This window comes from Myiozetetes cayanensis, unplaced genomic scaffold (assembly GCF_022539395.1).
Source record: "Myiozetetes cayanensis isolate MyiCay16 unplaced genomic scaffold, myiCay2020 scf517, whole genome shotgun sequence".
NCBI classification, from domain to species: domain Eukaryota; kingdom Metazoa; phylum Chordata; class Aves; order Passeriformes; family Tyrannidae; genus Myiozetetes; species Myiozetetes cayanensis.
The window spans coordinates 1-16,278 of record NW_026087762.1 but is presented as its reverse complement, the minus strand read 5'-3'; the positions used below and the strand labels follow the sequence as shown (position 1 = coordinate 16,278).

The 16,278-nt window shown below is 51.0% G+C and overlaps 1 protein-coding gene across 1 annotated transcript; it reads left to right on the top strand.

The window, feature by feature from the left end:
* The first annotated feature begins 2,932 nt into the window (after nucleotides 1-2,932).
* LOC126649909 (olfactory receptor 14J1-like) lies at nucleotides 2,933-4,012 on the top strand. Its single transcript, XM_050334273.1, is given in 2 exon segments — nucleotides 2,933-2,977; nucleotides 2,979-4,012. Coding segments are annotated over 2 exon segments (948 nt in total). The 3' UTR covers nucleotides 3,882-4,012.
* Nucleotides 4,013-16,278: the final 12,266 nt, after the last annotated feature.

Below are 16,278 nucleotides of genomic sequence, written 5' to 3'. Positions count from 1 at the left end.
AATTGACAAAAAGTTAAAAGAACTGTTAATGCATGTTGTATGAGATTTTGAACCCCAGTTCTACTTATTTCAATGTGTTAAGGCATGTTCAGGCATGTTCTCTCTCCCACTGTTCTCCCTTATCCCTGATTGGTCAGGATCTGTCTCAGTGTGGGCAGTCCTGAAATTGTCCCTTGTTCTTATGATTGGTCCCTAGTTATGTCATACCCCTTCTTAAGCTTCATATTTGTTAAACCCTCCTATATATCCTATATTCCTCCCCAGTTTTTAGCACCTTCTACACCTAACCCTGTATAAGCAAGAGTCTCCCTTCAAAAAAAGGACAGCATATCTGCTTTCGATTCTGCACGAACCCCTGTGTGCTGTCGTGTTCTTTCCCTGACCGAGCTGCGGCAGTGTCCCAGCACTCCTTTGAATCCATGAGGCCCTGCAGTGTCATAATGGCCCTTGGTGCTGTGAGGTTGCCCAGGGTCACAATGGCCCCTTTGTCTCCACATGGCCCTGCAGTGTCACAGTGTCACAATGTCACTGTGACCTGTCATCACAGTTTCCAGGTTTGTGCTCTTACAGTCCTGAGGATGTTTTCTCAGTTGGGTCCCTCAGTGGGACCCATTAACACCACAAGAAACTTTACAGTTTGAATCTCACTTTGGTTTCTCAAGAGGTTCTCCAATTCTCCTCAGGGTCTGAGGTTCAGGGACTCATTCCCAAAGCCCCCAGGGTGATGAAATGCCTGAGGCTGTTGTTGTGCTGCTGAGCTGGGCCGGGCTCCTGGCACACAGGGAGCTCCTGGCAACCAAGAACAGCTTCAAAGAGAGAGCTCTGCCCAGGAGCACCTCTTTTGCACAGCCCAGCAGGGTTGAGGGCACTGCCTGCAGCACCCAGGGCACAGGAGAGTGGGCAGAGAGATGAGAGGCAGCCTGGGCTGGGAGGGGACTGAGCTCTCACTACAGGAGAAACATTCACAGGATTTGACTGAAGAATTCTCTGGCTGGAGGACACTTCAACTTCCCTTCCTGCAGGGATCTCCTAAAGCTGCCAAATCCCACAGCTTGTAGGATCTTTCAGAAGGCCTCTCCCAGTCCCTGCAGGGCAGAGGAAGTGGCCCTATGGCAGGGCAGGGCAGGAGCTGCAGGCAGCAAGGGCAGCCAGGAGAAGGGAGCAGGAGATGAAAGGGATCCTGGGCTGGGAGGACAGGGCAGAGCTGCTCAGGGGAGGAACCTTGGCAGCCCTTTGGCACGGGAAGGCTGTGGCTGCAGAGCAGTGCAGGGGAGTTGCTGCCAGTGGCTCTTGCAGCTGCAAATGGCAGCCCTGGCAGGAGCTGTCAGGATGGCTGTGCTGGATTTGCTGGGGGGCAGCAGGAGAAGCTGCTGCAGAGCAGGACTTGGTGGTGACCCATCAGAGGCCCAGGGCAAGAAGGTTCCCTCTTCCAGGACCCTTCTCAGGAAGCACATCCAATGCCAACACCTGCCCCTTCCCAGCCAGTGCAGGGGGTCTGGGATCTGCTCTGCAGCCCCTGCCCAGGCAGAGCTGCCCCTGGGCCCTGGGCTGGGCATGGGCTCTGGCAGCACTGGCAGGGAGCTGAGCTGGGCACAGGGAGGGGCTGCTGGCAGGAACAGCTCCTCACACACACCCAGGCAGGGAGGGAGAGGCAGCTGCTGCCACAAGTGCTGGCCAGGGGGATGTGGCCCCTCCCTGCCTGTGTCTGTGGCACAGAGCCCTTCCCTCCTGCCTGGGCTCCTTTGCCAGCCCAAGCAGAGCCTCTGCCCTCAGGCCCACAGGGGCTGGGCTGGGCATTGCCCTGCAGCAGCCAGAGCCCAGGCAAGGACAAGGCCCTCATTTCCAGTTGTCTCTGCCTGTCCCTCCTCCCTTGGCAGCAGCACTGGGGCATTTCCCTGCCATCCCCTGCTGCCTGGGCTCTTCTTCTTCTCACCCTTGGCTTTTCTGAGCCAGTGTGGGGTTTGGGGGGCAGATTCCTGTGCAGACACAAACCCTTTGGGTGCTGCTGTGGGGATGTGTCTGTGGGAGCCAAGTGCCCAAGTGCCCTCCAGGCAACTTCAGGCTCTTCAGCTGTTTCCCTGGGTGTCCTGCAGGGCTGCAGGTGCCCTCCAGGAGGGCACAGCTCTGCCACAGTATCTCTGTGCTACACAGGATCCCCGTGGAGAAAACTCCTCAGTGCTAAATCCATGGAAATGATCTGGGCAGCTGTATTTGGGAGCTGCAATGATCCCTCTGTGTGGCAGTCTGGGAGAAGAAAGATGGGATCCTAATCAGGCATCCTGAGGAAAGGGAAGGATTCTCCCAATATGCTCTTTGAACCAGGATTCCTCTGCTCGCAGAAGTGCCTTGTTTTTTGGTTTTTTTTTTAAGGGAATTGATAAGGGTGATGCCCTTACAGCTCCAAGCTGCCAGCCAGGGGCAGCTGTGAACGGGAGAGATGGCCAGCTCTTGTCTCCGCACCAAGAAACCATTCCTGTTACCTCTCAGGATTCACAAGATTTCACTTCGAGCACATTAGAAATGTCACAGATTTCAGCCATCCAAACTCAGTCCTGGCAAGAGGAACTGGAACAAAATAAAGTACCCAAATCCCCTCTCTCTGTTGTTGCTTGGGCAAACTGTCAACAGTAGGTCTGGAAACACTTGGATATATCCCAAGGACATTGAATTGGAGGTCACCCTGTGCTCCAAGTTGCCTCTCACTGCAAAGCAAGAAGGATTCCTCAGGAGCCCATTCCAGGGACCCTGTTCTCAATGCCCCCTTCAGGCAGCAAACCCGAGAGCTCAGGACAGAGGGATGCAAAGAGATCTCCCTGAAAATAGGCTTGAATGTTGAATTTGTGAGACATGTAATATGTTTTGCTGATTGAGTCTGGTCTAATTCAGTTCTGCCTTTTTCTCCTGAATAGAAAACCAACCCCTGAGGCAGCAAATGCCCAACAGCAGCTCCATGGCCCAGTTCCTGCTCCTGGCATTCTGCAGACAGGCGGGAGCTGCAGCTGCTGCACTTCTGGCTCTTCCTGGGCATCTCCCTGGCTGCCCTCCTGGGCAACGGCCTCATCCTCAGCGCCGTAGCCTGCGACCAGCACCTGCACACCCCCAGGGACTTCTTCCTGCTGCACCTCTCCCTCACAGACCTGGGCTGCATCTGCACCACTGTGCCCAAAGCCATGCACAACTCCCTCTGGGGCACCACAACCATCTCCTACACAGGATGTGCTGCACAGCTCTTTTTCTTTGTCTTCTTTATTGGAACAGAGTTTTCCCTCCTAACCATCATGTGCTACGACCGCTACGTTGCCATCTGCAAACCCCTGCACTACGGGACCCTCCTGGGCAGCAGAGCTTGTGCCCACATGGCAGCAGCTGCCTGGGCCTCTGGGTTTCTGGATTCTCTGATGCACACAACCAGTACATTTTCCCTGCCCCTGTGCCAGGGCAATGCCCTGGGCCAGTTCTTCTGTGAGATCCCACACATCCTCAAGCTCTCCTGCTCACACTCAGGATACCTCAGGGAAATTGGGCTCATTGTGGTTAGTGCCTGTTTATGGTTTGGTTGTTTCATTTTCATTGTTTTCTCCTATGTGCAGATCTTCAGGGCTGTGCTGAGGATCCCCTCTGAGAAGGGACGGCACAAAGCCTTTTCCACGTGCCTCCCTCACCTGGCCATGGTCTCCCTCTTTATCAGCACTGCACCGTTTGCATACCTGAAGCCTCCTTCCATCTCCTCCCCATCCCTGGATCTGGCCCTGTCAGTTCTGTACTCGGTGGTGCCTCCAGCCCTGAACCCCCTCATCTACAGCCTGAGGAACCAGGAGCTCAAGGATGCCCTAAGGAAAATGATGACTGGATGGTTTTCAGGGGCAAAAAATTGCCTGTGATCTAGTGTGTAGAATTCAGAAAGGGAATCCTTGATGTCCAAGCCTTCCTTCTTCCTTCTCAAAAACTTCCCACAAGTTTTTGTGGGAGGTCATCGGGTTCTTCTTGCAAAAATTTTCTGTGTAATAAAATCTTATTCTGCATCTGCCTTCTAATTTAGTGTCCACCCACTGAATTTGACCCAGAGATGTAAAAATGATGAACTGTGCTCTCTAAGTATTTAAACAAAATAAAGAACCCTGCAGTGCCTTCTTTGTCCAAGACCCTTCTTCTTAGCTGTTCCTAAAGCACAGCACACTGCAGGACAGGGGGGATTTGCAAAGGGCAAGGGGACAAGAATCCCAGCACAGCAGCACTGCCAGGGAGCACCAGAGCTTGGTCTTTGCAGAGCTGCTCTTTCCACTTCCACACTGCCCTCCTGAGCCCCTTTCTGGCTGCAAGGCCTGAGTGCTCTCTGAGCACAGTCCTGGGGGTTTGGGGCCCTTTGAGCACAGGCAAGGCCAGGCACTGGGAACTGTGAAGCAGAGCTGGCCTCCCTGACAGCATCTACAGGATGCTGTGGGATCTTCTGAGGCCACTGCATGGACTTGGTCACGTCTTCTGTGCCCTTGCTGCAGGGCTGGAACTCTCCTGCAGTGACACCAGGACACTCCTGCTCTTTGCATTGCCAGCCTGATTTGGAAATCCAGTCTTCCTCTGCTGTTCCCAGGGACATGCTGGGAGTGCTTCAGAGCTGCCATCCTGGGGCAGCTCCTGCCCAGCGTGGGCAGGCACAAGGTCTCTTCCCCTGCTCCTCTCCCCTCAGCAGTGCCACTGTTTGCTGCAGCCTCCTCCTCCTTGCCCAGCACAGCCCTCCTGGCAGAGTTGGACACAGCCCTTGTTCTGCCCCCTCCTCATGGCCCTACCCAAGCCCCTCAGCTACAACCTGATGGCCAGAAACCTTCAGGGCAGGGACGAGACCATTGGAGTGGTGGGTCTGGAGGGAGAAATCACTGCTGCCTCCCTTCTGAATTACCCTCAGGACCTGGACAAGCCTGTATTTGTTTGGTTTCCATGAGGCCCTGCAGTGTCAAAATGGCTCCTTGATTCCAGGAGGCTGCACAGTGTCCCTGGGTTCCTTTGGTTCCAGAGTGCTATAGAGTGTCACAGTGGTCTCCTTGAGTCCATGAGGTGTCCTCGGTGTCACAATGACCCCTTGATTCCATGAGGTTGCACAGGGTCATCAGAAAGCTGAGCCCACCCAGCTGAAAGTTTGAGGATATCAGGAGAAACTGGGACAAAAAGATTGGATATTTTGAGAAGGAAAGAGGGGCTTGACCAAGAGAGAGGAAAGATTTGGATGAGGTAAAAGCAGATTCAGGTAAGTCTTATGGTACTGAAAGACTGACTATGCAAACAATCCTAGTAACCTTTACACTGTTTCAAACCTCATGCCCCAATACTCCCCGAAAGTCTTGCCACTCACATTGGAAAGAATCTACTGCCCTTATCCCAACCTCAACCTGACCTCAAAGGAAAAACCCAAATGCAGAACTCCAGACTTATTTGTCCTCTAATGCCCACCCCAATCCCAAACCTGCATTGTTTGTATGAAAAGCAAAGCTTAAATCTTGACCAGCCCAAAAAGCTCTTCCCCTCATCATGAACCAGGCCCTGCCAGCAGAACAACAAACCTGCCAAAGTTCTGCCCAATCCCCACCCTGAGCTCTAAAGCCCAAGCCCTGACCATTGAGCACCCCCACAGCCCTTGGGAGCAGGGCAAGGACCTGCAGGGCCCAGAGCAGGCCCAAGGGGTTGGCAGAGCAATGGGAGGTGACCTGGATCTGCTCAGCTCTGCAGGGACCCCCAGCAGAAGGGCCTGGGCTCTCTCAGGGATGTCCTGGGGCACAGGGGCTCAGCATCCAAGCCAAGAAGGCCAAGTGCACATGGCAGCAGCCAGAGCTGGGGGACAGCAGAGCCATCAGGGAGGGCCCAGGAATGCTGCTGGGAGGGGGGTGGGAAAGCAGGAGGGGTGTGTGCAGCCTGCAAGGCCAGAGGAGCAGCAGGGCCAGGGGAGCACAGCCTGCAGCAGAGATGGCCAAGGGCTCTGGCAGGGCTGCAAGGCCCAAAGGCACCCAGGCCTTTGTGCCCTTGGCTCTGGCAGCTGCCTCTGCCCCTCAGGCCACCACAGGCAACTTTCCTGGCAACTTCTGCCCTTGGGTTCTGCCTCTCCCCTCCCTGAGCAGCCTGTCAGGGCTTGCACAGTTTTGGGCCTTTGTTGTTGCTCCCCCTCCCATCCCACTGCCCCCAAACAGCCCTGAGCCCCCCGGCAGGGATAGGATCTGCTGGACCAGGGCCTGGGGCTCAGCCTTGGCCTTTGTGCTCCCCAAAACCAAGGCAGGCTTTGCTCAGCATTGCAGGGGCCTGCCCAGAGCCTTTGTCTGCCTGCACTCCTGGCCTGCCAGGATCTGCTCGAAGGAGTCCCTGGGGAGGCTTTGTCAGTGCCTGCCCTCAGTGGGGCCCAGCAATGCTTCAAGGGACTTGGGCTTTGGCTTCTGACTCCTTGAGCAGCTTCTTCAATCTTCTCTCACTATCTCAGGATGATAGACTAATCTCTAAACACACCATGGGACTCATTAACATACAGAAAAACAAATTGGTTTACTTTTTTTTTTTTTAATTGTCTTCCTGTCTTCACGTCTTCAACAACTAATTGGAGTTGTTTTGTAGTTTAGCTAAGGAGGAAAATTTCAAAGAGCAGCTCCCAAAGAATAGCTATTTTTTTTTATGAAAGGGAATGATTTCCACAGAGCCTTGGGATGCAAGAGGGTCAGGGTACAAAGGGCTTGGATGCAAAGAAAAGGGGCAAAAGAGATTAGTAGCATTTAATCATTCACCAGCTTAACAGTTATCAAGGGATTCAGTAGCATTTACTAGAATTGAACAGTGACTGAATTATAGATTCACAATAACAACACTCACACCAGAGTCAATTCCTACTGATATCTCAAACCTTTTTGTTTTGTTTTTTTTTTTACCTTTTGTAGATTTTAGAACTAGTTTTGTAGTGAATATATTTTAATGTAGCTGTATTATATCCCTTACCCTTAACAGAGTAGTTACACATACCCAACCCTACTACCCCATTCCATATCAATCCCTCTAAACTCCGTTTTTTGTCTTCTTTTCAAGGTAGAATTGTAGAAAAACACCCTAAGAGGCCCATGGCAGACATGTTGGGCTGCATTCTTGGGGTGTGAGGCATTAGTTCTTTGGTGTCCAGGGGCCACTCTGGAATAGAGACAATTGACCATAAAATCACAACTAGACCAATGGCTGCAATGTGGGGGTGTGGTGCATTGGTTCTTTGGTTTTCAGGCATCATTCTGGAATGGAGAGGGTAGGTCATGATATCACAAAGGCAACCATGGAACACTTTTGGGGCTGCAGTGAGGGGGTGTGCACTGCAGTTCCACCCAGGAAAGAAAATCCTGAGCCTCTGTCTCTCAAGTGCAGTTGCTGCACCACTCTCGGTACTACACAAAGGAAAAGAGCTTTCTGTGAATGCACCTTTGGACTGGGAGGTATCTTCATCCGTACTGAACACCAGACCTAAATTTAAAAAAAATTTCTAAACCTGAACCTAATGTTAAACCCTAAACCAAAACCGTAACCATATCCCTTACTCTAACCAAAACGTTATCTAAACCCTAATCCTAACCTAACCCTACCCTTACCCCAAACCCTAAACCCTAACCCTTAACCATAACCCTAAATCCTAAACCTAAACCAAAATCTAAGCCTAACCTTAAACCCTAACCACCTAACCCTAACCCTAACCCCAGCCCTAACCCTAAACCCCTAACCATAACCCTTACCTCTAACCCTAACCCTAATCCTAACCCTAACCCTTACCCTAACCCTAATGCTAACGTTAATGAAAGGGACATTGGTGACAACGTTGGGGACGAGTGACATCACAGGGAATTGGTGAAAACAAAGAGACAGCTGTGATGTCACAGGGACATAGGTGACATCACATGGGACATCAGTGACATCACAAGTACATGGCTGACATCAAAGAGACATCAGTGACATCATTTGGTATATTGGTAACATCACAGGGGACAGTGGTGACATCACAGGGACATGGGTGACATCCCTGGGTACCAGTGACATCACAGGGGACTGTTGAAAACAAAGGGACAGGCGTGGTATCACAGGGAAATCAGTGACATCACAGGGGACATCGGTAATTTCACAAGGACAGGGGTGACATCACAGTGACACCAGTGATATCATCAATGACAATGGTGACATCACAGGGGACAGAGGTGACATCACAGGGATGTGGGTGACATCACTGGGGATCAGTAACATCACAGGGGACTGGTGACAAAAAAGGAAAGCCCTGATGTCACAGGGACATTGGTGACATCACAGGGGACACCAGTGACTGCACAAGGGCAGGGGTGACATCACAGAGACACCAGTGACATCAGCAGTGACATTGGTGACAGTCGTGATATAACAGGGACATTGGTGACATCACAGGGGCCTGGTGACATCACAAAGATATTGGCCCAGCCACCTGCAAAAGTTTTGTTCTTTGCCTGCCAAGTTCACTGATAAACTGGGCTTCATCCTTGGAGAGAGAGCTTCTTGTATAAACTGTTTTAATTGTTGTTCTGTGATTGGCTGGTTGTGTGTAGAGGACAGTTGAAGGAGAAACTGAAGAGGAGAGGATGATGTAAAGCCCCCAGACCTAAATAGATCAGACCCCTCAAATGAAACAGCGCATGCTTGAGGGGAATTCCAAAGTATTCCCGCATGGCTGAAGGGGTGCACTTATAGAACCAAGGGGGTGGACTGAGAACTTTGGGAGCTTTGCTTCACACGAAGAACCATTTGTCTCTAGCGGGGACGCCTGCACGTGTGAGCCATCACCCCTCCGGGGGACGCAGCTGCTGTAGGGGTTTCTATGATATCGGGAGTGGGTGAGATAACTTTCTTAGTGACCCCTGGGTGAGTCGGGTGTTTCATATTCTTATTGTTCTCTTTCTCTCGGGTGCCCGTTTCTTTTTTTTCCCCCTGGCCACCTTTTGCAATAAACATTGGGTTTTATTTTTGAGTTCACAGCAGTGTCTTGTTTTTCAATCTCGGCATCTTTTCGAACTCACCCTGTTACAGATGTCACTGGTCCCCAAAGATTTCTCTGCTATCCCTATGATGTCACCACAGTCCCCAGTGATGTCACCAATGTTCCAATAATGTCTCCAATGTCCCTGTGACATCACGGCTGTACCTTTGTTGTCAACAGTCCCCTGTGATGTCACTGGTCCCCAATGATGTCACTGCTGTCTCTGTGATGTCACTACTGTCTCCAGCGATAGCACCATGTCCCCATGAAGTCACCGATGTCCCTGTGATGTCACCAGATTCCTTTGACTTCACTGATGTCCCTGTGACATCATGGCTGTCCCTTTGTTTTCACCAGTCCCGTGTGATGTCACTGGTCCTCAGTGATGTCACTACTGTCTCTGTGATTTCATCCCTGTCCCTGTGATGTCATTGATGTCCCTGTGACATCACTGTTGTCCCTTTGTGTTCACCATTCCCCTGTAATTTCACTGTTCCCCAATGATTTCACAGATGTCCCTGTGATGTCACTACTGTCCCCTGTGATGTCAACAATGTCCCAGATGTTGTCACTGGTGTCTCTGTGATGTCACCCCTGTCCTTGTGAAGTCATTGACTTCCCCTTTGATGTCACGTATGTCCCTGTGACATCACTGCTTTCTCTTTGTTGTCAGTAGTGCCTTGTGATGTCACTGGTCCCCAGTGATGTCATCCATGTCACTGTGATGCCACTACTGCTCCCTGTGATGTCACCAATATCCTCGATGATGTCATTGTTGTTTCTGTAATTTCTCCCCTGCCCTTTTGAAATCACCAATATCCTATTTGATGTCACTGATTTCCCTCTGACATCACAGCTATCCTTTCATTGTCACCAGTCCCCTGTGATGTCACTGGTCCCCAGTGATGTCACTGCTGTCCCTGTGGTGTCACCACTGTCTCCAACAGTGGAACCTTGTCCCTGTGATGTCACCAATATCCCTCTGATGTCACCAGACCCCTGTGACATTACTGTTATGTCTGTGACATCACAGTTATCCTTTCATTGTCACCAGTCCCCTGTGATGTCACTGGTCTTTAATGATGTCACTGCTGTCTCTGTGATGTCACCACTGTCCCCAGCGGTGACACCGATGTCCCTGTGATGTCACCAATGTCCCTGTAACATCATGGCCTTCCCTTTCTTGTCAACAGTCCCCTGTGATGTCACTGGTCCCCAGTGATGTCAACACTGTCCCTGTGATGTCACCATTGTCTCCTGTGATGTCAGCAATGTCCCCGATCAAGTCACTGGTGTCTCTGTAATGTCAGCCCTACCTGTGATGTCACTGATGTCTCTGTGACGTCAGGGCAGTCCGTTTGTTTTCAACACTCCTCTGTGATGTCTCAGGTCCCCATTGATGTCATCGACATCCCTGTGGTGTCACCACTGTCCTCTGTGATGTCACCAGTGTCCTAGATGATGTCACTGTTGTCTCTGTGATGTCACCCCTGTTGTTGTTATGTCAGCGATGTCCCCTGAGACATCACGGCTGTCCCTTTGTTTGCAACAGTCCCCTGTGATGTCACTGGATGACAATGGCATCACTACTTTCCCTGTGATGTCACCAATGTCTTCTGTTATGTCACCATTGTAACCGATGATGTCACTGGTGTCTCTGTGATGTTATCCTGGTCCCCTGGGACTTCACTGATGTCTCTGTCACATCACAGCTGTCTCTTTGTTGTCACCAGTGCCCTATGATTTTACTGGTCCCCAATGATGTCACTACTGTCCCTGTGATGTCACCTCTGTCCTCTGTGATGTTACTGGTCCCCAGTGGTGTCATCCATGTCCCTGTGATTTCATCTCTGTCCCCTGTGATGTCACCATTGTCCTTGATGATATCACTGGTGTTGCTGTGAAGTCACCCCGTCCTAGAGAAATCACTGATGTCCCCTGTGATGTCACTGATTTTCCTGTGATACCACTCCTGTCCCTTTGTTTTAACAGTCCCCTGTGATGTCACTGCTACCCAATGATGTCACCCATGTCCCTGTGATGTCAGCACTGTCCCCTGTGATGTCATCAATATCCCCACTGATGTCTCTTTGATGTCAACCATGTACCTGTGATGCCACTGATGTCCCCTGTGATGTCACCGATGTCCCTGTGAGAACATCACAGCTGTCTCTTTATTTTCACCTATCCCCTATGATGACACTCGTTCCCAGTGATGTCACCAATGTCACTTTCTTTAGGGTTAGGGTTAGGGTTAGGGTTTAGGGTTAGGAAGGGTTTGGGTTTAGGGTTAGGGTTAGGCTTATGCATAGGCTTAGGTTTCTAGGGTTAGGGTTAGGGATTAGGAGTTTAGGTTAGAGTTCGGTTTTAGGTAATGTTTGGGTTAGAATAAAGGATAGGGTTAGGATTAGGGTTTAGGGTTAGGGTTTAGGGTTATGGTTTAGGATTAGGATTTAGGATTAGGGTTAGGGTTTAGGTAACTTTATAGTTAGAGTAAGGGATAGGGTTTCAATTAGGGTTAGGGTTAGGGTAAGAGTTAGTGTTGGATGAGGCAGAAACATTCCCTTTCTCTTGCCCTTCTCGGTGTGTGGGGTGAAAATCGCCCTTGTCAGGGAGCAGCGGCAGGCTCTGCTCCTCCGGTGATCCAACAGCTGCCCCTGCTGAACGGGATTGGAATTGCACCAAAAAGCAAGGAATCCTGGACTGTTTGCTTTTTTTTTGAGGGGGATTTTTGGTCCAGGATTATTTGGTTGTTTTCGTCCTCTTTCGTTGTTTTGACAATACACATATATCCTTTAATAAAGGGCTGTTATATTTCCTTTCTCCATACTTTCTCACTTGGAGCCTCTTAATTTTCGATTTACGATTGCATAGAGGGAGGAGTTTGGTCTTCCTCTGAACTCATCCTCCTTAACAAAACACTTGTGTTTCATTAAACTGAGAGAGGTGCAAATTCATGCTTTGTTTACAGCCCAGAGATCTTGCAGGCTCTTCCCATTTGCCTCTGCCCCTCTCAGAGAACTTGTGTGGACACCTTCCCTGCCTGCACCAGATGATTTCACAAAACTGGGAGCGGGGGTATTTCATGAAGAAGGACGTGGGGGGGTTGTTCTGAGGCCTCTCCAAGCCAATGTTTCCTTCAGGAGAGCTAAAGGCACGACAGTGGAGGGAACAGCAGAAATGCAGCTCCTCCAGCAATGGCAGCGCCTCCAGGAATTCCCAGCACATGCCCACAGATCCTCCCAGAGGGGTGAGGCAGACATCAAGGTTCGACAGGAATGCCCTGTTTGGGATAACTTAGGAGATAGCTGCATCCCCTCTCCCTTACCCAGAGGCTGGAGATGCCGCTGTCTGGGAGCAGGAGGTGCCTGTGTGGGGGTTCAGCACCGCTGGCTTGGTGCAAGTACAAGAAGCGTTTGGATGATACTCCTGGGCACATGTTGTGACTCTGGGGGATGGTCCAGGGAAGGCTCAGGAGTTGGACTCGATGATCCTTGTGGGTCACCTTCCAACTTGGAATATTGGGTGTGATTCTGTGAAGTTCCCCAGGGCTGTGTGTGAGCAGAGAGCAGGGGCTGAGCAAAGCAGAGCAGGGCAATGGCAGCACAGCCCTTGAGCACTGCCCCAAGCGGGCTGAGCCCAAAGGGGAGCTGAGAGTGGGGTTGGTCCCACTCAGGTTAGGGGGCAGAGACACGGGGACAGCAGGGAGTGCAGGGCAGGGAGAGCATCAGAGGGAACTGATGGGCATGGGGATGTCTCCAGGCTTGGCTCTCCCAGGGCTCAGTGGCCCCATCTCTCCAGGACGAGGGTGCTGATGGGGGCGGACGACAAGAGGAGCAAAGCGAGGACACAGCGCAGGATTCAGATCCAGAGGGGAATGGCTGACCCTGGAAGAAGGGTGGATCACAGTGTGGACAAAACATATCCAGGAGGAAAGAAGAGCAGGAAAGGCTCAGAAGTTATCACTTGTCTCTGACAGGGAATATTGTCTTAGTCGAGGGCTTGCTCTCTGTTAGAGAAATGTAGAGCTCATGATTCTTGGTGTCCTGTGCAGGGACCATCCCAGACACTGAACTTCTCCCCCAGCTCCCATCTTGATCCTTTAGATGAATGTTGAACCAGCAGGCTTATGAAAATCTGCCCAACTGGCTGACATGGGATCTTAGAAAAAGAGGAGAGACCAGGGAAGGTGTGATGTGGAGAGGAAGCAGTGAGCAGGATATGCCATTCCAGCCCAGTGAGATACCAACTGATGAGCCTTTTCATGTCCTGGTGGTGGCAGCTGGGCAGCCTTGACCCTGATGCTGAGGGTCACTGAGTGTGTGAGGAGGGAATCCTTCACCATTGGTGGATGGGAGGAGAAAGGCACAGGCTGAGAGCCTGCAGCTCCCCCAGGTGCTGCACACACTGAGACACTGTGGGGATCCCAGATCCACCATCTGTCAACTGTGAGGATCAAGAAATGAATGCCCTGCTCAGTTGTGTCTCTCAGAGAACTCAGCCCCGTGTCCCTTCCACATTCCCATTACTGAGGATTTACTAGACAAGAATTTTCCCACACACTTTTTTTTTTCCCCTGTTTGACACCACCCCAAGCCCAGTTTTTGTGTGGTTTGTGATTCCAGGTGGATGGCTCTGATGCCTAAAGCATTTCAGCACCTCCCAGGTGTTACAGTCTGCCCTGAACCCATTGGGAAGTGTTGAAAATCACCCCCTTTTGTTCAGAATCCCCTGGGAACTGAAGGAAGCAATCATCCTCCTACCTTCTCCAAAGCAGCTCTGCCCACCACTGCTGCACGCCTGATCCACACAGCCTGTGTCCTGCCCTGTGCCCAGGACACGCCCTGTCCTGCCCCTCTCAGCAGCACTCCAGTGCTCCTCCCTCCTAGACATATTTTGTCCACATGGTGACCCACCCTTCTTCCAGGGTCAGCCATTCCCTTCTGGATCTGGATCCTGTGCTGTGTCCTCCCAGTGTTCAAGGGCTGTGCTGCCATTGCCTTGCTCTGCTTTGCTCAGTCCCTGCTCTCTGCTCACACACAGCCCTGTGAACTTCACAGAATCACACCCAATATTCCAAGTTGGCAGGGACCCACAAGGATGATCGAAGAATCCTGGACCAAAAATCCCCCTTTAAAAAAAAGGAAACAGTCCAGAATTCCTCGCTTTTTGACGCAATTCCAATCCGGATCAGCAGGGGCCGCTGTTGGATCACCGGAGGAGCAGAGCCTGTAGGGGCTCCCTGACAAGGGCGATTTTCACCCCACAGACCGAGAAGGGGAGGAGAAAGGGGATGTTTCTGCCTCATCCAAGGAGAAGGGTCAGGCAAAATGTCCCCCTGGAGCAGCTCTTTGTCTCCAGGACTTTTAAGAAAAACCTGCTGCATGGGGCTCATGTGGGGACATCAAACCCAGCCCACATGGGAATATGCAGAGCTCTTTTTTTTTTCTAAAACTTTAAGGCAAACCTCTACCTACCAACTGATAACGATTTTGATACAGGAACAGATGTGACCCTGTGACCTCACATGGTATTTTAATGCTCCAATGGTATGGGCCTTTCTGGGTCTAGCCAGGGCTAAAAATTACTTTTGGTTGGGATTTAGGTTTGGAAAGAAAATGCAAGGAGGGAAAGGAGGGGCAGTAAACCAGTATGAATCCAAAGGTTTGATGGTCTGGTGGACTTCTCAGCTGAGCTCAGGCCACAGACGTCTCCCCCCATCCCCTTGTACCTTCACAGTCCCTCCATGTCTCTGCAGCCACCCCTTTGTATCTCCAGGGCTGTCACTGGGCAGCTCAGCCCCATCCCGGGAGGGACTGTGGGAGGCAGAGGTGCAGTGTTGCCCTGCCAAGCCAAGTGCTGGTAATCCCCCACCAGAGTGGCCTCAAAACACCCCAAGGTCCTTCTCTATGAAATACCCCCACTCCCAGTTTTGTGAAATCATCTGGTGCAGGCAGGGAAGGTGTCCACACAAGTTCTCTGAGAGAGGCAAAGGGAAATGGGAAGAGCCTACAAGATCTCTGGATTGTAAAAAAAAACATGAATTTTGCACCTCTTTCAGTTTAATGAAACAATTTTCCTAAGGAGGATGAGTTAGAAGGAAGACCAAACTCCTTCTTATAAGCAATTGTAAATCCAAAATTAAGAAGCTCCAAGTATGGGGAGCAAGTATGGAGAAAGCAAAAATAACAGCCCTTTATTAAAGGATATTTGTGTATTGTCATACACCGCCCGCTGGGGCGGGACTGCATTCTGACAATGTGGGGCACTGGATCGTTGGTATCCAGGGGGTTTTCCGGAATAGAGAATACAGACCATGACAGGGGGCAAAACTTACATGGTTTGTGCTGCTCTGTGGGGTTTGAGGCATTGATTCTGTGGTTGTCAGGGCCATTCTAGAGACCGGGGAGACCTGAGGGTCAGAAAGAGCCAGGCAGACCTTAAGGCCAAAATGAACTGGGTAGACCTGAGGGCCCAAAAAAAATCAGACAGATCTGAAGGCCAAAAAGAATTGCGGAGTCGTGAGGGCTAAAATGAACTGGGTAGACCTGAAGAACAAAAAGAACTGGGTAGACTTGAGGGACAAAAAGAACCTGGTGGACCTTAAGGCCAAAAAGAACTAGGGAGACCTGAGGGCCAAAAACAATCAGAGAGACCTGAAGGTCAGAAAGAACCGGGTAGACCTGAAGGCCAAAAATAAGCGGACAGATGTGAGGGCCAAAAAGAACTGGGGAGACTTGAGGGCCAAAAAGAACCAGGTACACCCGAAGGCCAAAAAGAACCAGGTAGACTTGAAGACAAAAAAACCGGGTAGACCTGTTGGCAAAAAACAAGTGGATAGACCTGAGAGCCAAAATGAACCAGACAGACCTGAGAGCCAAAAAGAACCGGGGAGACCTGAGAGTCAGAAAGAACCAGACAACCTGAAGGCCAAAAAATCCAGGGTATACCTGAGGGCCAAAAAGAATCAGACAAACCTGAGGGCCAAAAAGGACCAGACAGACCTGAGGGCCAAAAAGAATCAGAATCAGACAGACCTGAAAGCCAAAAAGAACCACAAAGACCTGAGGGCCAAAAGGAATCAGACAGACCTTAAGGCCAAAAAGAACCGAACAGACCTGAGGGCCAAAAGGAACTGGGCAGACCTGCAGGCCAAGGTGTGCCCCAGAGCCAAGCAGGCCTGATAAACCAAAGCAGCCGGGAAGACCTGGCAACACCATCCCGCCCCGGACCTGGATTTTGGTATCAAGAAACACTTTTGGCAAAAAGCAGGTGGAGTG